The sequence below is a fragment of the Triturus cristatus genome, chromosome 4_2 (genome assembly GCF_964204655.1).
Source record: "Triturus cristatus chromosome 4_2, aTriCri1.1, whole genome shotgun sequence".
Lineage (NCBI taxonomy): Eukaryota > Metazoa > Chordata > Amphibia > Caudata > Salamandridae > Triturus > Triturus cristatus.
Window position 1 is genome coordinate 925,793,187 of NC_140586.1, and position 22,509 is coordinate 925,815,695.

At 47.3% G+C, this 22,509-nt stretch overlaps 1 protein-coding gene across 1 annotated transcript in view; it reads right to left on the reverse strand.

The window, feature by feature from the left end:
* Positions 1-22,509, reverse strand: part of CFAP57 (cilia and flagella associated protein 57) — a 355,646-nt gene that overhangs the window by 109,127 nt on the left and 224,010 nt on the right. Inside the window, exons 16-17 of the mRNA XM_085602986.1 lie at positions 19,354-19,527; positions 13,938-14,096 (exon numbers count right to left, since the gene is read on the reverse strand). Of these exons, the coding sequence (XP_085459112.1) occupies positions 13,938-14,096; positions 19,354-19,527 (333 nt within the window). The remainder of the gene's footprint in view (positions 1-13,937; positions 14,097-19,353; positions 19,528-22,509) is intronic.

The following is a 22,509-nucleotide window of genomic DNA, read 5'->3' on the forward strand; positions in this document are numbered from 1 at the left end:
CGAGGAATCAAGGGTGTGGGTGGAATGCATAAAGGAGTTGCGAACTCCAATCCAATTGAAAGGGTCCCCCAGCGCTCCCTGCATCGGATACTGGAGACTGCAGAACAACGGACAGTGCGTGTTCTCGTGAGTGGCAAACCGGTCCAACCGAGGAGACCCCTACATCTCGAAGATGTGATAGACCACCTCCGGATGAAGCCGCCACTCGTGATCGGCCGAGTAATGCCGACTCAGACTGTCCGCACAAACATTCAGCACACCGGCTTGATGATTTGCAAACACACAAACCTGATGGCCCTGAGCCCAGGACCAGAGTCGCAGAGCCGCTTGACAGAGGCGATAAGACCCTACACCTCCCTCTTTGTTGATGTACCACATTGTGGTAGTGCTGTCTGTCAGGATCTGAACTGACTGACCGCGAAGGGAAGGAAAGAAAGCTTTTAGTGCCAAACGTATCGCCCGCAATTCCAAAAGGTTGATGTGAAGTAACCTTTCCTCTGGAGACCAAAGACCTTTGACCTCCAGATCCCCCAGATGAGCACCCCACCCTAGAGTGGAGGCATGCGTGATCACAGCGGCCACCGGCAGAGGAGGCTGAAAGGGCTTTCCCTGAGACAGGTTGACCTGCACACCCCACCAAGACAGCTCCACTAAAGCATCTCTGGAGATTCTGACCTTCTGCCCGAGATCTCCGTTGTGTTGATACCATTGCCTGAGGAGGCACCACTGGAGTGCCCTCATGTGCCAGCGTGCATGACTTACCAACAGTATGCAGGAAGCGAACAGACCGAGCAGACGTAGAACCTTCAGGACTGGAACAACCGCTCCATCGTGAAACAAGGGAATCATCTCCTGAATGTCGAGAATCCTCTGCATAGGCAGGAGTGCCCAACACACAGTAGTGTCCAGTATTGCCCCTATGAACAGGCTGCCAAGAGAAGGCACCAGGTGAGATTTGGGTACATTTATCGAGAAACCCAAGTTGAACAACAGTTGCGTTGTTGCTTGCAAGTCGTGCAACACCATCTCCTGATACTTGGCTTTCAATAGCCAGTCGTCCAGATAGGGGAAAACAGGAACTCCTAAACTTCTGAGATGTGCCGCTACCACCGCCATCACCTTTGTAAAGACTCGAGGCGCGGAAGTCACACCAAACGGGAGGACCGCAAACTGGGAGTTTTGGGATCCTACCGTGAAACGAAGATACTTCCGATGCGAGTTCAGGATGGGAAGATGAAAATATGCATCATGCAGATCGATGGACACCATCCAGTCTTGCTGTTGCAGCGCGAGAAGAACCTGACACAAGGTCAACATTTTGAACTTCTCCTGTCTGAGGTAAAGATTAAAAATCCTGAGATCCAGGATCGGCCTCAATTGACTGTCCTTTTTGGGAATCAGGAAATACCGGGAGTAGCACCCTTGACCCCTTTCCTGCTCTGGAACCACCTCTATCGCACCTTTCTGTAGTAAGGCAAGAACCTCCTGCTGCAAAAGCAGCAAGTGGTCCTCTGAACACCAACCATGACGGGGAGGGTGAGGAGGAGGAAACTCTAAAAAAGGGAGGGTGTACCCATTCTCTATAAGATTCAAAACCCAACGGTCTGAAGTAATCGATTTCCAATCTTGTAGAAAGTGGGACACCCGACCTACTACAGGACCAACATGCTCGAAGATGGGGATCCAGAGCTGCTTTCCTGTGGCACCAACGGTGGCGGGAGGAGAAGAGGAGGAGGACTGCTGCCGAGCGGCTCCTCGAAAATGGCCTCTATTCTTACCCCTGTATGATTTATACAAGGGGTTCAGCTGTTGTTGACTTTGCTGAGGCTGCTGGCGGTCACGTAAGGAAGCCGCCCTTCCAAATCCTCGATACCACTTGTAGCCATATCCTCTAGACTGCGTTTGAAGGCCCAGAGATCTCGCAGTGGCTCTGCTATCCTTAAAGCGTTGTAAGGCAGAGTCAGCCTTAGTGCCAAACAGTCTCGTACCATCAAAGGGCAAATCCAACAGGGTTGCCTGAACATCAGGAGAAAATCCAGATGATCTTAGCCAAGCTTGCCTTCTTGTTGGTACAGAAGACCCCAATACTCATGCTACGGAGTCAGCCGTATCCAAACCTGACTATATAACTTGACAGGCAGCGGCCTGAGAGATAGACAGTGCCTCAAGGAAATTAACCTGATCATCCTCAGGTAGCTTTGGGGCTAGCTGTTTGACAGAGTCCATAAGAGCATGGATATATCTTCCAAGTAAACAGGTAGCATTAGTGGATTTCAATGCCATACTTGCAGATGAAAATACATTCTTTGCAGCCTGCTCCATCTTTTTAGAACCCCTATCCCCCGAGTTGGTAGGGAAGGAACCAGAAGACTGTTTCGAGCAAGAAGCTTGGACCACCAAGCTTTCAGGTGATGGTTGAGTGGACAGAAATGCAGGATCCCCAGGAGCTGGCTTGTACCTCCTCGCAATAGACCTGGAAACGGCTGGAGCAGTCAAGGGTCTTTGCCAAACTTCTAAAATAGGTTCTGTCAAAGCCTCATTGAAGGGTAGAAGAAGCTCAGATACTGTAGAAGACATATTAAGAACCTCAGTCAGAATGCAAGGTCATTGCAGGTCAAGCAACTCAGCTGCTTTCCTTACAACATGATATGGAGCAACATCCTGTTAAACCCCAGCTTTTGGTGATGAGAGTTCCCATTCCGGGGAAGTATCCAACCCACTGGCCTCCTGTAAGCCTTCAAATTCGTCAACAGAGTCGACAATTTCTCCCTCCTCCTGTTCTTGTCTATATTCTTCCTCCTCAAGCAGTCTATGCACATCCCTCCTAGAGCACTGCTTCAAAATTGGCGTTGGCGGCGCCTGACGCGGTGCCGGTGACGATGGCATCGGCGTTGATGGAAGACCTTCAGGATCAAGCCTCGGCGCCGATTGAATCAGAGGCGGTGCCGACTCGACAACAGATGGAGTCCAAGGACCCAGAGTGGAAGACCTCGGCGCCGGAAAATGCCAAGCCGGAGTCATCAGCAAGAATGGCACGAAAGGCGCCTGGGCGTATTGATGAGGTACACCCAAATTAAAGGCCAATGGCCCCACGGGGCCCGAAGGCGCACCAGTAGGATGGGAGGCCCTGGCAAACATGCCAAACGTAGCATTTAAAAAATGCGTAGGATCTGTTCCAGGGCCAGGAAAAGGAGGATAAGGATCCATACCTTCCTGAACAGGTTCCACCTGAGGCCGAACTGGTAGCTGTGGAGCCGGCGGAGGCAGTGAAGATGGTGCCCGCACAGGCGAAGCCACATGAACAGGAGACGACTCCCTGGGCGTCGGAGACCTCCTGGGCGTCGCATTACCTTTAGGCGTCGGAAGGCCCTTCGACGCCGGCGACCTCGGAGCTGGTGAGTGAATCGGAGTCGCCTGTGGAGAAGGAGATGGAGACACAAAGTCTTTCATCCAAAGTCGCTGAGCCGGTGAAGGCGACCTCAATGCCGTGTCCTTCGAAGAACAGAGCAGAGAACCATGCCTCTTCTTCAACTTCTTGTGTATCTTTGATTTTGAAGTGTACGAAGTCGACGACTTCGAACGTTTCTGACCCCTCTTCTCCTTTTTGCTATAGCCATGAAGAGCTTTCCCTCACGTTCCTTTAAGGCTTTAGGATTCATATTCCTGCAGCTTCGACACCCTTTGACGTCATGGTCGGAAGACAAACACCAAAGGCAATCATCGTGGGGATCAGTCATCAACATATGACCACCACACTCCCTGCAGAGCTTGAATCCAGGCTTTTTAGAAGTAGCCATATCTGAATAATTCAAAGAAGCAAAGTAATCACCAAGAAAATAGAGAGTCCCTAGAAAAAAACGTTGCGTGGAAAAAAGGGAACTGACGTCAGCATGCTGACAAGGTCTTCTTATGGCGCCGATGAAATCATACGGAGTCGCGAGCGGAGCCGTGCTATTTTCGACGTCCTCGTCGACGTGGGAGAGCTAGGAAAAGAATTTCCGCGGAATGCTGACGCAGGGGGTATTCAAAAGGTGAGGAATCCACAGGCAGATGTATTCATCAGAACTATATAGCACACACAAATAATAATGTGTGGAAATCGGGTTTCTGTGAATATTTATCATCTGTGTGTCACCAAGTAAGTGTCTTGATATATTTGATTCTATTAAAATCTCTGTTTCCAGGACACTTAAGACTTACAAAAAAAGTGCTTCATTTTTGCTTTCCTAATTGCTGGATATGGACAGTTCAATTACAAGTATTTACAGTTTGTTGTGTATTGCAAAATACAACGTCCTACATTGTCATATAATTCACTTTAAAACCTCCTCTCACTTTGCAGTCAACGAAAAGTGAACACCAATCCTCATCTTAAAGAATAAAGCAGCCTGACATTGGATGTCGGTCACTGAATCATTGGCAAGTGTGACAAGTTAAACACATAATGAAAAGGCATCTTTATTTAGTGCTCTGGCTTTAGCGACCCACTAAAAACATACTCGGGACCCTCTACTGGGTCAAGATCCACATTTTGGGAAGCATTGCTCTCATGGTTTCAATACAGAACACCAAGTGGAATCCATGCTGCAGACTGCGTAGCAAGGCGATGCTGCCTGATAACAGCAGACTGATGAAATGCCGAGTGTTACCGGACCCCACATTGGAGATCAGAGGGATTGGGAGTGTGGACCCCTTAGCTGGACTTGTTCATAGCACTTCCCAAAATCACATAATCTGTCTCTATGGCCTCCCTTAGTCCCTGACCGCACACGTCATTGTGCCATGGATGGTCTTGTACCGCCCAACAGCCCTGTGCCCAATATTCAGTACCTTAAGATGATCTTATTATTCCCCTTATGTCGTTACAGATGTTGTTATCCTATAATGTTCAATGCCTTGTTCTGGATGGCTTTAGCCTACTCCCGCAGCCCATCCCCAAAACCCACTGTCCTATCCCCTTTCTCATCTCCCTGTCCCACATCTTGTGCTTAAAGGTTTCATCCTCACCTTATCTCGACCCTTGCCTCATCACACTTGTAGGAGAGTAGGATCTGCTTCTTATACTCACCCCCACTTTTTGCTGATGTATCATTGTTTTTGACTTAGTCTGACTAGGATCATGCTATTCAGGACCCCAGTCTAGCTGCTTTCTCCTCTAAATTGATTGCATGTACTTTAGGTACACTCCAGATTGGAATCTGGGGTACCCTTATCAGTCCCTGGTATATGGTATACTATGTACCCAGGGCATAGGTACCCCAGATGCCTCCCAGGGGCTGCAGCATGTATTATGCCACCCCTGAGAGACCATTCAAACTGACACCACAGGTCTGCTACTGCAGCCTGTGTAAGGTGGTGCATGCACCCCTTACTTAGATATAGGTTCACTATATGTATTCTAAATCACTGCACATATAAACCTATCAGTCACCCCATGGCAGGCCTTATCAATCCTGAAGGCAGGGTGCTGGGTTTTATGTGAGAGGGTGCACCTGAATCAGCAGAGCCCCTCTGCAGCCTTCTGAACCTATTTTCCGGGGTTGTTTGTGATGCAGCCAACCATATATATTTAAGTGCATTATAACCTTGCGGTAAATGCTAACTTTAAAACAGCTGCTTAGAAACATGTTGTGTTTGGTGTCAAACCCCTTGGAATCATACCTCCACACCAGTAACTGGTGTGGGAGGTATGATTCCGCCCTTCTAGAACCACTACTGTGGGTCACCGGGCTACCCGGTACCAACTTTCTCGACCTGGGCATGACAAAATGGATGCTGCCAGCCACAGACACGACTCTGCCCTCCTGCTGCTGAGCCAAGCTCGAGCAGGGGAAGGCTTGAAAATAGGTTTCCTGTCACAGGGAGGTGTGACCACCTCCCAGACAGGATTTAGTGTATTGGGGCTGGGTGGGTGCACTCTGAGAGTGTTTGTAGTCTGCACTGGGGGCACATTTTGTGTCCCTGGGCATAGTCCAGTTCAAACCGGTTGCAGAAGCCATTTGCTCCTGCTCTGGCGCGAAACTGGACTAAGGACATGGGTGTAGCCACCCCTCTGTCCTGACCCTCCCATAGGTGGGTCCCCAGTGTTTGTCCCACCCCTTCCTTGGGTATAAAGTAGGAACCCTGACTACAGGACTTAGATTTTACCTGGACTAAACTCTGCTACAGAAACCAAGTACTTCGACAATCTACGCTTCGCTGGACGACTGAAGAATCTTCTTTGGAGTAAAGGAGTTACTCCCCTGCAGCAGCAGGCACCTTAACGCATCTGACCGGTTTGCATCTCCCGAGCTCCTGAGGACTCTGAAGATTTCTGCAACACAGGAGGTGGGTTCCCGAGCGAACCTGAGGTCGATCAGTTCTCTCAGCAATCCTGAGACCAGTATCCCTCGTGGGGACCGTGCAACCTGAACCCCCGTGCACCGTGTACTTTTGCAGCAGCATATGCTTTTTGGTGATCCCTGAGGCTGTGCTTTGGGCTACTTGTAGTCCTGACCCCGAGCAGTAATTCCACTGAAGATTTCTGGCCTACACTCCACGAGTGTTCCGTGGGCTGGTATTTTGTGATTCAGCTAGAGGTCCCTTCACGATCCCTGGTCCGTTGGCCTATGGGTCCCTGTGAAGGTAACTTTCACTTTCAGTGGGCTTTCCTGGTTGCTCCAGACCTGTCCTGACTCTCCATTGCTTGGAGAGTCCCCAGGACCTTGTTGGTCCTCACCAAAGCTTATTTCCTCTGCCCGCGTGGGTTGCAGTTGCCAAGGCTTGTTGGTGTTCATTCCAGACACTGACCCCTTAGCACTCGACATCCTTCGTGGGACAGCTCACCTCCAGACTTTGGTCATCGTCGACATCTTCTGGTCCCCATGGGTGCAGAGTCAAGCATCCAATCTTCTCAACTGAAGCACCCGACATCGGTGGGCATTCGTCTATCGTGCCCCTGGTCACTCTGAAGTGACCAAGACTCGGTCCCCTCTGCTTTCAGGTTCTTCTCACCTCGGATCCAGGCTTGGATCCCACCAGACACTTTTCATCTTCCCGGCAGCAGCACTTTTCCGCATCACGCCACTGAAAACGACGAAGGTTTACGACATCACTTGATCCCTATGCACCCGGCTCCTCTGGGATAGGTAACACGGGTATCTCGGTACTCTCAAGGGTGCTGGCCTTAGAACCTTCTATGTTTGAAAGGGTTTGCTTAAAGCCCTCTCAGAAGTGTCCTTAATCTTTAAAATTCCAACCGAGAAATTCCCGTAGGATTGTACGGAGTCACGCCTGTGTTCACACACTGCACCCATCCTCCGTGGGTCCCCTGTGTCACTACATTGGGTGGTTCTTTGGGGTCCCAGCAATTCTACGTGCTCTAGGCACTGTGTCTAGTTAAGTTGTGGTTGTTATACCACTTTCTAAGTATATGGTTCTGTCTCCCCTGGAGCCCGCTGTGTATTGTGCTATTTACTGTTGTTCTAGTGATCTAATATTGTGTGCTTTGTGCTCTAATCTCATAAAAAGGTTAGTAGAGAGTGTTTAGTAATAAATACATATATTTTATATATCTCTTGTGTGGTTCTCCTTTCATTTGGTCATTCAAGAGGTTCTGATCTGGTAAAACAAGCTGCTTTACATTCCTTCGAGACTTAGCCTGAAGGCTGCTCTCCATAGCTACCACTAGGTTATCTTTAACCTAATCATCAATAAGGGTTGTTTGGACTGGTACAAGGTGACCACTTTAATTAGTGGACAGCATATACCAGGCCTACTTCTCACAACACTGTCCCACCCAATCCTGTGTCATTGATTCTCCTGCCTGTACTATATTGCAGATGCCGTCCTTCTGTCAATCCATCTTCCTCACCTGGAGCTCTCTTTGGCTTGGTTCTTCAATAGAAATCTGTTATTCAGCGCCAAGATGCCAACGGGTGAACGTGCGCTATGGTATGGTATGTTAGTTCTTGGTATAAGGTTGTCTTATACCACCACCATTTAGTTCCTCCACATCCTTCCCCTCCCACGCTGCTATCAATAGTGTCATTGATTGTCTTGTCCTAATCCTATACCACTGCCCTACCAAAATCCATTCCCCCCCCTATCTCATGCCTTATGACACCCTTATCTGACGCAATACTGTGTCCTGGTTGGTATTGACCCAACCCCTTTGCCATCTAATATGCCACACAACACTTTACCCTGGTTAGTTCTGTGCTATCCCTTATCCCATCCAGTGCCACTCCCATATTCCTTCCTGTTCCACTCCACCCATCCCCTCTGGCACCGCCTATCTCTCTCCCATGTTAGTTTCTTGTCCCAATCAATGTCTTGCTCGGACTGGTCTCATCACATGTCCTATGCCACCCATATCCCACACCATATTACTTTACTGGATGGCCTTGTCTCGTCCCAGATGCCACATTCTATTCCACCCCATAATTTCTTCTGGATGGTCCTTTCCCATCTCCAATGACACCCCGCATCTCACTAAGTACCTTGTGCGAGACCAGGAGTCTCCAAACCTTTCAATGAGAAGAGCTACTAACGTTCAATGAAAATCATGCTGAGCAACCAATATGATTAGTGTTGTAATAATAACCACATCAAACAAGATTACATTAGTGGCACCTTATGCAGGATTACCATTAGTGGTCACCTAAGTGCAATCAGTCAATAAGCATTTGTAAAGCACAGCACTGTTACCCCTAGGGGTATCTGGGTGTTGTGGCTGTGACATTTCCGCCGAAAAGCCTGGTCAGAAACAAACAAAAAGAGGAAAAATAATGGTAAAAGACGAGCAGAGAGAGGCAAGATAAAGGTCAGAAACGAGCAGAAAGAGGTAAAACAATAAGTAGGACGAGCAGAAAGAGGCAGAAATAGGGGAAGAAAAACGAGCAGAAAGCAAGCAGAAAACAAGGCAGAAAACAAACAGAGGAGGCACATACCTAATGCAGCAGAGGGTAGCGGCCTGCAGGCAAGCTGGACAGGAGAAGTGTTGCAGGGAAGCTGGTGCGCTGTGGCCTCCATTAACTAGGTCCTGACGGGAGGGCAGGGTGCTGGATGGCGGGTGGGGGGTAACCGTGGGAGTAGAGAAGCGGGGGGAGGAGGGAAACAGCGGGAAGAAACAAGCAGAAAGAGGAAAAATAAAGGTCAGAAACAAGCAGAAAGAGAAAAAGGTGAAAGTCAGAACCAAGCAGAAAGAGGCAAAATAAAGGTCAGAAACGAGCAGAAAGTAAGGTCAGAAACAAGCAGAAAGAGGAAAAAATAATGGGCCGAAATGAGCAGAAAGGGGAAAAATAAAGGTCTGAAACAAGCAGAAAGAGGAAAAATATTGGGCAGAAACAAGCAGAAAGAGGAAAAATAAAGGTCAGAAATGAGTGCAAAAATAACGGGCAGAAACGAGCATAAAGAGGCAAAATAAAAGTCAGGAACAAGAGGAAAGAGGAACAAGCATTTGCAATGCAATAGGTCTCGCATTTACACGAGTTTGAGCTATTGACATTGTAAATGGCAATGCCTTTCATTTTTGTTTTTCGTTTTTAAAACATAAATAAAAGGCATTGTCATTTAGGATGCCAAGAGCTTAAACTCGCGTACATGCGAGACCTATTGCATTGCAAATGCTTGTTTTACTAGTTGAAAGCTGAGGGAGGAAAACCTGAGCATTGCCTGCAGCATTTACCTAGACGTGTGTTTGTGTACATTTGAAATGAACAATTAATGATGCTGTCTGTTTGGTAACGTAATTATTTTGATCGTTTACTCATTCTCATGATAACCATATTTAGCGCGTGAAAAATGTCTTGACCTGGAGTGCATTTTCATGTGCGTTTGTCCGATCCACATCAGTTTGAAAGCGATGCAGCCACTGGATCACATCTGTTTGGAACCTTTCCAGGTGCAGACAGCACCGTTTGATCAATGCAACTTTAAATGCAAACCAGAGCTGGGACTCGGAGCTCCTAGGATTCCAAAGCAATGCCCATCCTAATATACTGTGGCCTTTAAGGGCGCGCACTGGTATAAATCACACATCTTACACTTCCTGACTCCACACAACATGGGATCAAAGTGTGCCAGGCGTACAAGGCTTCCAGACTACCGGTTCAGAACAGGATAGGCCACGCAGCACTATTCGAACGCTCTTTGTGACGAAAAATATTATTGTAAACTCGCTAATGCGCAGACCTGAGTAAAGCAACACAATCTTCTTCAACAGCGGGTTTGTTTCTAGTCCAGCTACGTCATGGCATGCAGAGAGCGTTAAGCCAATTATATAGCTTTGGCAAATGCATTGCAAGAACCACTATAAATAAATGTAAACAAGATAGAAGAGGCAAATGTGTGTAAACAGGCTGGATGACCTCTGAGCACGAAAGGGCCACCCACTGGGATCACAAAGGGGGGGGGGGAGACAAATGGCAAATGGATGGGAACGGGAAGAAAAGAAGGTTCACGAGAGGCAGAAAATGAGTTTAAGGAAAGGGCGCATCTGGTGGCATGTATGCAATGAAGCCATTTTCAGAAATAAAAAAAGTTTTCTTTAATCATCCATTCAGGTGCTAAACTGGAGGTGATGCCTCATGGGAGAGGGTGAGGGTGACAGGGAAAAGGTGGGGGAATCGGAGAATGGTGATCAGGGGGAGGTTAACTAAAGTAAAGAAAAAAAGATTTTATAGATAGCCTGAAGCGCTTGCTGAAAATACACAGCCCGCGAGTGGTCCGCGTGTGAGAGAGGGGGGGAGAGGGGGGAGCAGGAGGTGAGCCCACGAGTGGCACGCACGCGCGCTTAAATGAGCAGTGTGCTAATTTTCAAGCACTGCACTTGTGCTTGTGGCGCGCCGCTGCTCGCTCCTGCAAGGTGGATGCCGCCACAAGCACGAGTGTGTGCTTCAAAATGAGCAGAGCGACAGCTAAAGGCCCTCCTATGCAGCGCATGCGAGACCTAAAAATTACGGGGATAAAGTTCAGAAATGAGCGGAAAGAGGCAAAATAAAGGTCTGAAATGAGCAGGAAAAGGCAAAATAACTGGCAGAACGAGCAAAGAGAGGCACAAATAGAGGGCAGAAGTGGGCAGAAAAAGGTAGAAAAACAAGTAGTAAGCAACCAGAAAAGAAAGCAGAAAACGGGCAAGCTGGACAGGAGACCTGTCACAGGGGGAGCTTGCACGAGGACCTGCTCAATGGTGTCGCTCTCGGGCCTCCATTAGGTAGGTCGTGGAGGAGGGTGGGGCACTGGATAGCGGGAGGAGGAAACGGGTGGAAAGAGGGGAAAAAAAGCAGAAAGAGGAAAAATAAAAGGTTAGAAACTAGCTGAAAGATGAAAAACAGCGGGCAGAACGAGTAGAAAGGCATGAGGAAGGTCAGAACATGCAGAAAGAGGCAACATAACGGGTGGAACGAACAGAGAGAGGCAAAATTAGAGAGCAGAATTGGGCAGAAAAACTAGCAGAAAGCAAGCAGAAAAGAAGGCAGAAAATTAGCAGAAACGAGCAGAGGAGGCACAAACCTAAGGCAGCAGAGGGTAGTGTACTGCAGGAAAGCTGGACAGGAGAACTGCTTCAGGGGAGCTGCCACGAGGACCAGCTCCATAGGGTCGCACTGTAACCTCCATTAGGTGAGTCCTGGGGGAGGGAGGGGCGACGGATGGTGGAGGGAGGGAACAGTGGGAGAGGGAAGAAACCAGCAGAAAGAGGAAAAATAAAGATCAGAAACGAGCAGAAAGAGAAAAAATGAAGGTCAAAAACAAGCAGAAAGAAGAAAAATAACTGGCAGAAACGAGCAGAAAGGGGAAAAATAACGGGCAGAAAAGTGCAGAAAGAGGTAAAGTAATGGGCAGAATGAGCAGAGAGAGACAAAAATAGAGGGCAGAAGTGGGTGGAAAAAGGCTGAAAAACAAGCAGGAAGTGAGCAGAAAACAAGGCAGAAAACAAGCAGAGGAGGCACAGACCCAAGGAAGCAGAGGGTAGTGGACTGTGGGTAAGCTGGACAGGAGACCTTCCGCAGGAGGAGCTGGCACGAGGACCAGCTCAGTGGGCTCATGCTGCAGCCTCCATTAAGTAAGTCCTGGGGGAGGGCAAGGCGATAAGTTGTGGGAGTATGGAAGCGGCGGGAGGAGGGAAACTGCAGGTAGAGGGAAGAAGCAAGCATAAAGAGACAAAATAAAGGTCAGAAACGAGCAGAAGGCGGCAAAATAACGGGCAGAACAAGAAAAAAGATGCAAAATAGAGGTAACAAATGAGCAGAAAGAAGTAAAATAAGGGTCAGAAATGAGCAGCAAGAGGCAAAATAAAGGCCAGAAAAGAACAGAAGGAGGCAAAATAAAGGTCTGAAACGAGTAGAAGAAGGCAGAGTAACAAGCAGAAAGGGCAAAATAGATGTCAGAAATGAGCAAAAAGAGGAAGAATAAAGGTCATAAACAAGCAGATAGAGGCAAACTAAGGGTCGGAAACGAGCAGAGATTGGCAAAATAACAGACAGAACAAGCAATGAGAGGCAAAAATAGACTGTAGAAGTGGGCAGAAAAAGGCAGAAAAATTTGCAGAAATTGAGCAGAAATAAAGGCAGGAAACGAGCAGAGGAGGCACAGACCTAAGTCAGCAGAGGGTAGCGGACTGCAGACAAGCTGGACAGGAGACCTGTCACGGTGAGAAGCTGGCACGAGGACTTGATTAATGGGGTCATGCTTTAGCCTTCATTAAGTAGGTCATGGGGGGTGGGCGGAGGAGGAAAACAGCGGGAAGAGGGAAGAGACGAGCAGAAAGAGGCAAAATAAAGGTCAGAAACGAGGAGAAATAGTAATCATATCGATCAAAAAGAGGCAAAATAGAGGTCACAAATGAGCAGAAAAAGGCAAAAAAAAATAAAAGGTCAGAAACGGGCAGAAAGAGGAAGAATAAAGGTCAGAAAGGAGCAGAAAGAGGCTAAATGAAAGTCAGAATCGAGCAGAAAGAGGCAAAATAATGGACAGAACAAGCACAAACAGGTAAAATATGGGTCACAAATGAGCAAAAAGAGGCAGAATAAAGGTCATAAATGAGAAGAAAGAAGAAAAATAAGAGGTAGACAAAGCAGGGAGAGGCACAATAAATCAGAAATGAGCAGAACAAGTGAAAAAACGGTCAAAAAAGAGCAGAAAGTGGCTAAATAACAGGCAGGATAGGCAGAAAGAGGCAAAATAAGGGCAAAAAGAGGCAAAATAAAGGTCACAAAGGAGCAGAAAGAGGCAAAATAATATGCTGGACGAGCAGAGAGAGGCAATCAGAGAGAGCAGAAGTGGGCAGAAAAAGGCAGACAAACAAGCAGAAAGCGAGGAGAAAAGAAGGCAGAAAACAAGCAGACGAGGCACAAACCTAAGGCAGCTGAGGGTAGCAGACTGTGGGCAAGCTGGACAGGAGGACTGTCACTACTTCAATGCATTAGGAAGGGTTACAAGAATCAGTACAAAAAAGGCTTTGTGAATTTGCATTGCCACATAGATTATTAACAGCAGCCATAGCTGCAATGCTCTGGAACCAAGGGAATAATATTTGTAATATATTAGTAATAACTCTCCCCCAATTTTACATGAGCTACCACTTAAATATCCGCTTTAAATATTTATTTTGGAAATTCAACAATTTTTCTCCAAACATCAGCTAATGAGGTCAGAAAACCATTTCGTCTCGGATGCAAGGTTTTCATTTTGGGATACATATATGAATTCAGCCAAGTAAAAGCTTCAAATTTAGTAGACTAGAATGCACACAGGAGAGCTACTTACAGACAGATGGAGAGATACCAGTAGCTCACGAGCTACTCGTTGGAGATCTGGTGCTAGATGGTCCTGTCCAATGCCGTATGCCACCCTTTTTCTCTCCCATATCCCACTTCATAATTTGTTCTGCAAGGTGCGGCCCATCCTCTAAACCACCCCTGTTCCTCACCCATATACCTCGCTATCCCACTCCAAACCTTGTCTTGGATGGTCTCGTCCCGCTCCTGGATCTCCTTCTTCAGACCCTGAATGTCCTTCTCCAGGGACTTGATGACCCCCTGAAGCTTAATCTGCTCCATTCTCAATCGTTCGATGTCAATGGTCCGTTCTTCAATTTCTTTCTGCAGACTGCTGAACTGTAGGGGCACAAAGAATTGCACTGTGAGAGGCTGATAGGAGAAGCAGAGGGTGTGTAAGAGAGAGAGTAAATGTAAGAAAGAAAACCAGAAGGAACCAGATAAAAAGAGAAAAGCTAAGAAAAAGAAAGGCTGTAAGAGCAACGAAAGAAGGAGTGAAAGAAAAGAAGACAAAGAAAACCAAGCTAAACCTGGATCCAGACTCTGGGGTGGAACCAGAGGATCTCAGCAAATGCAAGACTCCCTAAGACGTACCTCTCCCATTCCCATTGGTATGAGAACTATGTATCTGACCATGCCATTCCACTTGTTACTGGTCCTTTACACATTCCCAATCAGGATCACCCAACTCCTTTTTAGCCTTACCAGCCAATCCCAACTTGTTTACCACTGGTACCTTGCAAAGGTGTAAGCAAGTATGATGCACACCATGCATAAGTGCCACCTCTCTGCTCCACACACTGAGCCCTGCCACCCTTCTCCTGAGTATGGCCAACATCAAGGATGGCTCTGTGGCTTCTTGCCAATTCCCTATACCCGTGAGGCACACTTATAACGCCCTGCAGCCTCAATTGAAAGTCAGTAAGAGCCCCCAATGCCTGGATCCGTCTCCCACTCATGACTTGTGCCTTTCCTACCCTGTATCATTATAGCCCTCCCCACACCTGCCGCTATGCTCTTGACACTTCTCTCTCAAACTGCCCATCAGTATGACTATGACAATTCTGGGCCCTGTTGCCCAGCCCCAAGTGTATCTTGACTATCTTGCATCACAGTTCTCACGGCATGCTTAGTCCAGCAGCCTATTCCTAAAAGGAATATCTTCATCACCTATATATACTGCCACACCCAGGCCTGAGCCTATCACCGCACTCCAGATTGACCCCTCCCCATTCCTCATCACCATGAACCACCCCCTGCCTGGCTCTCCTGCTCCACTTTAACTCGTAGACATTGTCCAACCCATGATAGGTTAAGTTTCTATGCTTCTGACTGATATTTGTTTCCCGTACCACTATTGGCTATGTCACCATACTCTATCACCCTCAGCTTCGACACCCATTAATCCTGCGGCGTACCACATCCCATACTGATACTGTGATAGTGTCTTCTTTCTCAAAATAGCAGACTACAACCTCCGTCATAGTTTGTACTCCCACCCATCCAGTAGCATACCCTGCCATGGCTCTGAGTTTGCTGGTGTTTTAGTCCTTATAATGACAGTAGGTTTCTGCCGCAGGTTGGAGCCCCACTTGTCCTGTAGTATATATATCTGATCCATGGGCCCTTATTCCTCAAGATGTCTGTCTCGCCATCAGCTGCAGTCTGTACTCGCATCAGTTACACAATATACCCATTCTGTGCCCTTGATCTGACGGGTGCCTTCTTACTCATGATGCCAGTCTTTCTGCCGCAGGCTGAACTCTTGAATGTCTCACATGTCCCTTGTTGCTCATGGTGCCAGCCTCCTCCCTCAATTGCAGGTTGGACTCCCGATCCTGCCACAGTATACCCCCATTCTATGATTCAATGCCACTGTTCTGACCGCCACCTTCTTTCTCATGATTCCATCTCCCCTCCTCAGCCACAGGTTCTACTCGCATCTGTTCTGCAGTGTACCTCATCTCAGGCCTCTCGTCCTTCGCAGAGCATACCTCATCCAATGTCCCTGTTCTGACTGGTACCTTTAGCCTCATGAAACCTGTTCTTTCTGCTGCAGGCTGCACTCCCACCACTTCTGGAGTTTTTAAACAGAGCAGACACACTGGATTCTTATCTAACAATCAAGAAAAAATGTCTCCCCATACTATACAGCCCAAAGCAATCACAACAGATAAACAATATCCATCTGTATCATCTGCCCAAGAAGTTACGTCCTCAGAACTTGAAGACCTGGTAAAAACCAGCAGCCTGTCCTCTGCCCATCAGACCCCTGCTCTCCACTTCAATCAACATTTGCAGCTATCCCAGTCAGAAATATTATCAGTAACTCCTTACACCAGGAACTTCCCAGAGATATTGAAGAAGGTGTACATACACACTCTATTGAAGAACAAGAACTTGGGCACTCCTGATACCAACAGCTCCAGTCCAACCTCCATAGCAAACTTATGGGAGGAGCAGCGTTTCGAACTTTCTCATAATTATTAGAAGAAAATCAACTATCTCATATTAGCAAACAGGATCCCGGCCAGGGAGAGGGGCTGAATTAGCCCTATTCAGAATTTGATATGGCCGAAAACATATTTTGGACAAAATTGGGGCGGCTACATTACTACTCCTGCACCTTTCAGCAGCTTTTGACACATTACACAATGATCAATTGTTTCTTAGACTGAAAAAGAAGTCTGTGTAAACAGCATTATTCTCACTTGATTTCCTCTTACATAAACAACAGGTCCTACCTGATTCACACACCCCTTTACTCATCAAATCCTCACTGCACAAAAACAGGAATTCCACAAGGATCTATCATCTCACCTCTACTTTTCAACAGCTACATGAAACCACTACTAAAAGGTATCAACAGTTTCAGAGTCATCTGCTATAATTATTATATTGGAAAACCCTATGGATATAGGAGCATTACATCTCAACACATGCGTCAGTGGCATGGAATCCACTTAAGTTAAAAGATTGAAAAACTACAATACTGACCTGAGGTCATGGAAAAATTATGTTTGTCTGTCTTTCTGGCCAGATGAACTTGCACTTCAGCCAAAATTAGCTAAGGAAGCATGTAATCTTGGAATAATCATTTGACTCTACACTTCCCAGGAATATTCAAGTGGAAGGATGCCTCAAACAACTTTCTACATCTTGGATTTCTTCAAAGGGTACATATAATGCCATTATTCATCCTCTCCAAACTTGACTACGCCAATGGCGATACCACAGCATTCCACCCTCAACTACAATGATGCTGCAAAGAATCCAAAACTCAGCAGAAAGGCTACTTCTAAATGTACATGAACAAATCCACACCTCTACAGTCCTGAGGACTGTCCCTTGGCTCGAAGTCCAAGAATGTCCTTATTCTAGCCACGGTGTATCATCCTCAGAGCTGTAGATCTCAAAAGGATCAAACTTCATTCAAGCAAAAATCCCCAAATGCTCCCAACCAAGGAGTCTGCGTTTCAGACTGGCACTGCGTTTAGTAACCTCTGCTTACACGAAAACCAATGATGGTGCTTCTTCCTCCACTCAAGCGGGAAAACTGTTGAATTCCCTACCTGCAAAGATACGAGTGAATGAGAATCACTTAAAAGTCTGAACAAGGTGAGGAGCTGGTTATCCGCAATGTGATCCAACAGAGTCTACATGATTTCAATTCCTGGCCTCTTTGCCTAATAACAGATGCTCTTTTAGAACCGTCAAAGAGCAAAAAAAAAGCCAAATCAGCAGAATGCGTTTTCAAACAATCACTTACTAATGTCAGGGAGAATCACATCACCCTAGAAACAAGCAACCCATATGTCATGGACAGCTGTTTGGATATGACGCATAACTTTGGCACCTCTAATCAAAACGTCACCTACAAATGCAAAAAAAAAATCGATATTATTTTCAATAGCGATGCTACCTAAAAATGGGCATTGTGTTTCAACACTGTCAGCAGCTAATGGAACAACCAAAAATGCACCAACATATACAATTGCCCAAGGATAACAACCATCAATCTTTCTTTTTCTCATTGTATTCATCCTCAGGTTGCATCCTATCTCCAAAACCCTACCTCCACCCTATTCCAAAAACCCTGCATGATAATCGACTTTAATTAAAATGTGAGGCTAGTTATTTTTCTCTCGCCTTCCTTTCTACTGAATGATCTTCTCCGTTCACTCCTTCCTATCCCTACCTTTACTGCCTCAGAGTGCAGTTAACTCTATTGCATGCCTGTCTGTCTTTCTCTCTCCTTCTACTGAATGATCTTCTCCGTTCACTCCTTCCTATCCCTACCTTTACTGCCTCAGAGTGCAGTTAACTCTATTGCATGCCTGTCTGTCTTTCTCTCTCCTCTCTCTATGTAGCCATTCCACACAGTCTAATCTCTAACCTCTTCTAGCCTATCTACTTATCTCACATTTACTTATCACATATCAAACTCTCTTTCTGCTTAACCTCTCATTTCAAACTAACGCGATGTAATCCTCCTCTGTCCTAACTAGCTGTCCAATGTGATCACTTGCTTGAAACTCACACTTAACTCCAATTTATTTCATTTGCCACAATAAAGTGGAGAAAATGTTCCAGTCTCCTGGGAGCAGATGACTAACCCTAATAACAATATACAACAATAACCAATACCAGTTGATTAACCACTAACCTTGGGTTGGGGAGTAGGGTACTACCCCCCATAAAGCGCTTCAACACCTTGTCAGGGATAGTAAACACTATGTAAATGCAATTTAATTACAATTACAGTACAATACCCCATCCCATGCCCTTGCTCTGACGTTTACCTTTTCCTCATGATGATGGTCTCTTCCTGCTGGAGTCCTGTCTGTCTCATAGTATACAACATCGCATGCAACTTTTTCTCATGCTGTCAGTCTTCCTGTCAGTCACAGGTTGGACTGCCACCCATCGCACGATGTGCGCACTCTATGCCCCTATTCTGATGGGTACTTTTTCCCTCATGATGTCAGTGTCTTTCCGCTGCAGGATGGAGCCCCAGCTAACCCTCAGTATACCTCATTCCATGCACCCATTCTAGCTGGTGCTTTCTTCCACGTAATACCAGATTCCTCTTCAGCTGTAGTTTGAACCCGCATCTGTGCCATAATATACCCATCCCACGCCCCCCATTCGGACAGGTACCTTTTTACTCATGATGTTGGTCTTGCCCTTGAGTGAAATGTTGAACTCACACCCATCCACACTGCCACATCTCATGTGCCCCATTCGGACAGGTACCTTCTTATTATGGATACACCCCCAGCCCCACTCAGCCTTGAGTACCAACTGTTCCTCGTGATGGCTGTCTGACCATCAACCGCAGGTTGGACCCACACCTCTCCTACAATATATCTCAAACATTGTCCCAGTTCTTTTGGGTACCTTTTTCCTCATTAAGCCAGTCTCGCCCTTCAGTCGCAAGTTGGACTCTGACCCTTCCCACAATATACCACGTTCAATCCCACTGTTCTATTAGGTACCCTCTTCCTAATGATGCCAGTCGTACCCTTCATCCACAATTTGGACTCAAACCACTGCTGCAGGATACCACATTCAATGCCCCCGTTCTATTTGGTACCTTCTTCCTCATGATGCCAGTCTCGCCTTTCAGGCGCAGGTTGGTCTCCTTCTCATCTCTAAGCAGCCGCTCATACTTTATTTTCATGTCTTGAATCTCTCGATCTCCATCCTCTTCGATTTGCTTCTTGGTCTCCTCGTACTCTCGAAGCTGCTGCCTGGCATCGTCATTGGCCTGGAGAGGTGAACAAGAGAAGTGACTGTAAGAACGGCACGTACAATACCAACAAAGAGGATCTTCGGGGAGAGGAGGGTGAAGAAGTCCCCATCAAATTTTGAAGGTGGTTTAGGGAATAAGAGGGGAACTTTCATCATATCTGGAGTTACAAATGTCCTCATTCCACCTGATTGTAAAACAAATCATAATATCACGTGGCAAACCTGGGAGAAGGCAATAAAGAAGGGTGGGAAACAAGACGGGAGAGCAACCAGCAAACCTGGGAGGATGCTTTAAGGAGGCGAGGAAGAGTTGGGAGAATGCCAATCAAACCTGGTGTAGGAAAGTAGGATCAGCTTTCATGGTTACCCCCACCTTTTGCTCGTGTCAGTATATTTTTTTGACAAGTCTGACAGGGATCCTGCTAATAGAGACCCAAGTCACTGTGCTTCCTCCTTAAATTTGACATGGTAAGTACTTCTGTACCTCCACAATTGACTACTGGTGTACCCCCATAAGTTCCTAGTATATGGTACTGAGGTACCTAGGGCATAGGTACATCAAGGGTCTCCCATGGGCTGCAGCAGGTATTAAGCCACCCATGAGAGACCACTCAAACTGCGACTACAGGCCTGCCATTGCAGCCTGTGTAATCTAATGACAGCACCACTTACGACAGATTTAAGTTTTCTTATATCTGAGGACACTACACAAAGAGCACATCATGCTGAACGATTGGTGGTGGTCCCATCCTCCTAGGACCACCCCAAGCACAGTTATGGGCACAAAATACAATCCCAACCAAAGGCCCTGCAAAGCATTATGGGACAATATTCTAGAGTGCAGTGAATATTATAGTATCCAATATCAAAACATTCCTCAAGGGGCAGGCTCTCGGGCTCAGCTGAGAGCTAAGACTATAATATTCACTAAACTCTAGAATCTCGCCCCATAATGCGTTGCTGGGCCTTTGGTTGGCATTGTATTTTTGCCCATAACTTTGCTTGGGGCGGTCCTAGGAGGATGGGACCACCACAATCATTGAGCATGATATGCTCTTTGTGTTCAAGGCACCTGCTTGGTCCTCCCCCTAGGTTAGAGGGGACCCCAAAATCATTACCTCTCTCATTGCCAGATATTTTTCCAAGCTCACTTTTGTGAATTGGTTATATGCTTTGTGTTAGACCTGTCAGCCCTTTGGGTGGTCCCTCCTCATCATTATTTATTTTGTCCCACTTTTGCCTCAAACCCTGTTTGAATTTTTCCTTTTTGGGAACCACCAGACTTTTTCGTGTTGCTGCAGATTCAGGGAGCCATTTTAGCTACCCCTGAAACTTCTGTCTGAGGGCCTGGAGCACAAAATGGTGGCCACCTGTGACATCACCAGCATCCACTGGAACCTACCAGCACCTTCCAGAACATTCCAGAACCCTGTGACAGTTGGAGGCGGTTTAGAATGTTGGGAAGCTAAGACAGAGAGTTGGCAGTTGGAGCTGGCAGTTGGCACCTGACTGGTGAGGAGAGAGCAGCAGAAACTTGAAGGAGGAAGGAGTGAGGCAGCAGGGGTGGAAACTTGTGCCTGGAGTGGGGTCCATAAACCAACCCTTGATACTAGTCCCTACTGACTGAGCCCAGCCTAGAGCCCTGTGTGGGAAGAAGCAAGAAAAACCATCCTAAGGACCTGGACAGCAGGAACAGGCCTTAGAAACCGAGAACAGCAAGATCCTGACCTGGAAACTGGTTTCCCTGGAGTCCGACGTCGAGTAGCCTGAGACCTGGAGCCCGAGGTGGAGAAGCGGCGCCGACTGGAAAGCGGACGTCGTACCCGGAGCCGCCAGAGGTCGAGAGAGGGCGCCGTCAGAGGTCGTGAGGAGTACCAGAGGTCGAGGAGGAAGTCACCCGAGGTCGAGTGAGCGGCGTCATCGGAGGAGTGAAGTCCGCCCTCCGGAGTCGTCGGAGACCAAGGTGAAGTGTACCGGAGGTCGGGAGTGAGGATCGCACTCCGGAGTCGCCGGAACCTGAGAGAATCATGCCAGAGGTCGGGAGTGGAGGTCGCACTCCGGAGTCGCCGGAAACCTAAGGAGAGGAGCACCGGAGGTCGGGAGTGAGGATCGCACTCCGGAGCCGCCGGAAGTCGACATCGAGTCAAGGCCGGCCGACGTCATCGAAGTTGAGGTCGCCATCGGACCGGAGCCGCCCGAAGTCGACATCGAGTAAAGACTGCCCGACGCCATCGAATCGGAGGTCGAGATCGAGCCGAGGCCGCCGACATCGAACCGGAGCCGCCTACCGGCGACGTCAAGAACTGACATTGTGCCGAGGCCGCCGACATCGAACCGGAACCGCCTCACGGCGTCGACACGACTCCAGCGGCGTCGGAGCATCAGAAAAAGGGCAGTAAGTGGAGTAGAGGGCGCCTAAGGCCCTGTGGAGACCTGAGAGACTGCTCTAAGGGGCTAGGGAGGTGCTGGAACCAACCTGACTGTGCCAGGGGTGAGCTGGGACTAATCTAGAGAGGTTGTGTGGAGTGAGAGAGCCAGGTCTCTGGTATTCCCCCCTTGATCTACCTCAGTTTAGGCCTCAGCCTTGTCCAAGCCAGGGAGTAGACACCCTCAAGCCTTCCACATCCCCACAAGCTGTGCCTGGGCCAAATCAGCCCTTAGGAATTCAAAAGTGATCTGATTCTATGAGTGTCACTGTCAGCTTTTAAGTATTTATTAGGGGCACTGTATTTATTGTATTTAACCTATTTATTGCTTCACTGTATTTATTGGTCCACAGTATTTATTGATGCACAATATTTATTGGTTTACAGTATTTATTGCCTCAGAATATTTAATTGCCTGTATGTATTGCACTTATATTATGCCTTCATTATTTATGATCACCCCTATTTATTGAATCATTAAGCTAGTATTTATTTGACCTGCACTATCTAAAAAGTTTGTATATTGTGATTGTTATTTATTTATCCAATCAGCAACTAAGAGAAAAAGAAGA